This window comes from Cryptomeria japonica, chromosome 9 (genome assembly GCF_030272615.1).
Source record: "Cryptomeria japonica chromosome 9, Sugi_1.0, whole genome shotgun sequence".
NCBI classification, from domain to species: Eukaryota; Viridiplantae; Streptophyta; class Pinopsida; order Cupressales; family Cupressaceae; genus Cryptomeria; species Cryptomeria japonica.
This window is the reverse complement of record NC_081413.1, coordinates 211,736,723-211,740,979: the sequence shown is the minus strand read 5'-3', so window position 1 is coordinate 211,740,979 and position 4,257 is coordinate 211,736,723. Positions and strand designations below refer to the sequence as shown.

The 4,257-nt window shown below is 39.2% G+C and overlaps 1 protein-coding gene across 1 annotated transcript; it reads right to left on the bottom strand.

Moving 5' to 3' along the window:
• Positions 1-1,898: 1,898 nt before the first annotated feature.
• Positions 1,899-3,306, bottom strand: LOC131044598 (3-ketoacyl-CoA synthase 4-like). Its single transcript, XM_059211548.1, has 3 exons — positions 2,854-3,306; positions 2,739-2,781; positions 1,899-2,629 (listed from the first exon to the last, which is right to left on the bottom strand). The coding sequence occupies exons 1-3, from the start codon at positions 3,304-3,306 to the stop codon at positions 1,899-1,901; spliced, it is 1,227 nt and encodes a 408-aa protein (XP_059067531.1).
• Positions 3,307-4,257: the final 951 nt, after the last annotated feature.

The window sequence follows — 4,257 nt, the reverse complement described above, 5'->3', positions numbered from 1 at the left end:
CAAATAGTTCATGTGCCTTATCTAAGCTTACACATTTTGCATGCATGTCTACCTTGGCAGTTGGGCTACAACATCTCTATGATGGATGTTCATACCCTGCTCCAAAGTTCTCATTTTCATACAGGCTAGTAGAATGCTGGCAAAGGCTGGTGGCCATTGCGGAGTCTGGCTTTATACTCACCAATCACATTTGGTTGGAAGTTTTTAAATCCATTACAAACACATTTTGTTCATATCCTGCAATCATAGCATTCCATTAGATCGCATTTCTTTGAGGCATCTGACCAAACCGTTCATGCGCTTTGTCTATACTTCCACATTTTCTAAAGATGTCAAACAGAGCATTTCCAACCATAAGCATATGATATTAACTGCCCTTACCTTCTGTTTTGATCTAAATGGAAATCTAACATTCTCTAGGCTTAATATGTTTCTTAGTGTGTGTGGTTTAAGGCCGGTCGATAGATAGAGGCTTTATAAAAGATGAGTTGCTGATATTAAAGACATGACTTGCAAGATCAGAATGTGGCTGTGTAGTTTATAGATTGCATAAGAAACGGCTTTTCCTTTTCTCAATTCTGGCGACTAGATGAGAAAATCAAAAGCACTAGTAAACATTTTGGGTGTGACAACTCTTAAATCTAATGAGAAATATCCACATAATATAGCCTATTGACTAATTATGTTGCAATTGATGTAGGCTAAGCATTTCATTTCAAATTTAAAGTTTTTATGTAATGATTTAGATTAGTTTAAAGAACAACAGAAGAATTTAGATTAGTTTTAGAATAAAAAGCATTAACAATATATTAAAAAAATTATAAAAGTTTGAAATTCTAAACAAAAAATGGTCTAAATAGTAGTTTAAGAAAATAGTAAGAAGTAAATATTAGTAAAATTATTAAATAAGAAATATATTTGATATGTATTTACCGAATATATAAATTGAGTTTTTAAATATAAATAAGAAATTTAAAATATTTTAATATCAATGTACTAATAAATATATATTACAATATTTTATATCCATTTATGAAGCTATAAATAGACAAACTAAGAAATATAAAAAATACATTAAGGTAAAAAATATAAATATAGATGTATCTTTTTATTATAAGATTGAGGATTTCAATTAGATACATTTTTAATAGAATATACAGTAAAGTCTATTGTATTAAAAATGGAAATGACATGCCCATTATTACATATGTCAAAATACTTTGAATAAGATACACACTAAAGTCTTTTCTATTTAAAGCAGACATGACACGTCCACTATTGGATATGTCAAGATTTATAAAAATGTGCAATATAATGGACTTGTAATTTCAAATTTAATATAGTTTGACATTTGAGGTAATGCATTAAAGTTTGTAATTAAAAAAAAGAAAAAAGAAAAAAAATGACTTTTGCACTATGGTTTTAGTATGACTAGGACACTCAAACAATTTTATTACAGTAGACTAAGACAAGATAAGACTTATATTTTGCAAATAAAAATCATATCTCAAAAACAAGAATCGAATTATATTAAAAATAAAATGCACCTAATCAAAATACAAAAAAGATTAAGAATAGAATAAATATCCTACAACCCGTATCTCAAAACCATATATATATAATAATTATTACCACAATTACACAACTTCATAATCATGTACTGTACTACAGTTGGCCAAACCCTATTAGCTGGATAGGGAGATACCTCTATCCTATTGGCCCTAGCAATTGCTGAATTCAAATTTACTACAGTCTATAGCCGGCCCCTTTTGTTCTATTGAAGAGGCCTCGGAATGAAACAAAGCGTAAAAGAAAGAGAACAAGGGAGGAACGTTCCATATCAATTTACACCAAATGGAAATAATAGAAGCATTTGAATAAGATATATATCGGCGCAATCAGATAGTGTTGGTGTCCAAGTCGTTGGAAGTAGGTTGTATACTAGGGGTGACACGACTTAACCGCGGGTCACAGAAATCATCCGTGTAGTTTTTTTTCGTATCGCAGGGATACCTGTGAAGGCAGTCGTCCCAGCAGCTGCTCTCCAAAGGATACTTTTCTCTCACTACTTCCCAAACAGCGGTGTTGCACTTGACCCCTGATCCCAACGCAATCTGCAGCACGCGCTCGCCAACCTTGAGCCGCCCTTTTGCATGCAAGTACGCCATTTCGTACCACACGCCGCTCGTCGACGTGTTGCCGAACCGAAACAGCGCCATGCACGACGCCTCCAGGTCGTACTCATTCAGCTTCAGGCTTTTCCCGATTCCGCTGATGACGCCGCGAGCTCCCGGGTGGACGCAAAAATGCTGGAACGCCAGCTTGAAGTTGGGAACATAGGCCTCCACCTTCATCTTCAACAACTTTATGCACAGCCAATTGTAGGCGTAGTACAGCTGCTCGCGCAACGGAAGGACTTTGGGGCAGAGCTTGGTTAAGTTGGGAGCAATTGTGTGTAGAGAAGGGCGGAGACGGACCCCGTAGACGCCGTCATCGTCCTCCGTCACAGATATGCAACCGTAGGCCTCGTCGTCGGCGGCCACGCTGGTCCGAATTGAATGGAGAAGCCGCAATCTGGCTCGGACGGCGTCTTGCGGTTTGTTGGAGAGAAGCAAGGCGGCGCCGCCAACTCAGAAGAGGGAGTTGGTGAGCATGAAGCTTCTGTCTTTGCCGGGGTAGTTGGCATTGACGGTTGTGCTCTCGGTGGAGAGGATGAGAGCGTACGAGTCCGGATTTACGAGCAACAGATCTTTTGCCATGTTCACCGCTAAAACGCCGGCGCTGCACCCCATGCCAGAAAGATTAAACGTCTTCACGTTTTCCTTGATCTTATAGTGGTTCGCAAAAACGGACGCGTGCGAGGCCGCCGCCGTGAAAGCGGAGACCGTTACGATGAGTATATCGATGTCTTGCGGCGTGACACCCGTCCTGGCGAAGAACTTGTCCGCCGATGCGAAGAAGGTCTCCTCCATCTCCACACGCGCTTCCTCCAATGTCGCCACCATTTCGTCGTTGAAAACGAAGCGCGGCAGCGAAGTCTCTTCCCCCAGACTGGAGCGCAGAAATATTTTCCACTGGAATTTGAAATGTTCTGGAATGATAGGCTCCGTCCTTGTCGAAAGGTAAATGCTCCGCCGGCGGTTTGTAGAAGGTGAAGTCGACAAGATAACATTCTCGCCGCCCTCGTTTGCCGAGGATTTGATTTAGCAGCCACCCCAGCGCCGCCGCCCCAAATAGGTGCCAAAGCACTGAGCTGATGCGGAGAAGCAGCAGTAGCAAGCATAGAAAACCAACCCAAGGCTTCATATTGTGCTTTCTGGTAAGAACACGAATCCTGGTCGTTTTTAAGTAGAAGAGGAGCTGGCTAAGTATCTACCCAACTCCGTACGATATAAATGCTAAATGGCCTCCGACTAGCTTATCGTTCGACGACCAAGTCTTCTTAATAAAGACTTGTTTAGACTTATTGCTGGTATTTTGATGGTTAGTTATGACTTCATCTATATCTGAGATACTTATTGGTGATGCTAGACATTTTATATGACATATGGTACTTGATGATTTATATGGATGATGGTACATTCTGGACTATCTTGATGGATGGGTTTATATTTGATGATCTATATGCACATTGATACTCATATATGAATTATATTGCTTTTAATGTTACGATGATATCTAGATCCAGTACTAACCTCTACTACATGATTATGATTGTATGAGATGAGTTGATGTTGTGATTGTATGATTGTCTTCCTACTATATTTGTGATAAGAGATGATATCATAGCACTAAGCATGAGCATGTTATGATGTCGCGATTCTCTTTCACTTTCTTGGTCATTTGTGTTATATATGTTTTTTATTAAGGGAAAACAGGTTTTGATGGGCCCCTGAAACCCATTACAACAAAAGATCAAAAGATATCCATTAAAGAACTACAAAATGCAAGAGACAAGAAACATATAAAAGACAGTTGACCAGCAAACAAAAGGCTAACAACAGAAAGACAACAAACAACAAACAACAAACATGACCAACAAAGAAAAAGCCAAGGCTAGGTGAAGTTCTTAAACAGCTTGGCAGCTTCCAACTCCAATTGCTCCATGTTTTCAGTAGTCTGCATGATTACCTCAATCTCCCTGCTTTGGCTTTGCTTTTTTTTGGTGCTCGCGTGAGTTCTTCTACCATGACCGGTCTCCTTATATTCAGAGGTGTTTTCCTTCACCTCAATGATGTCCACAAATGCCTTATCCCC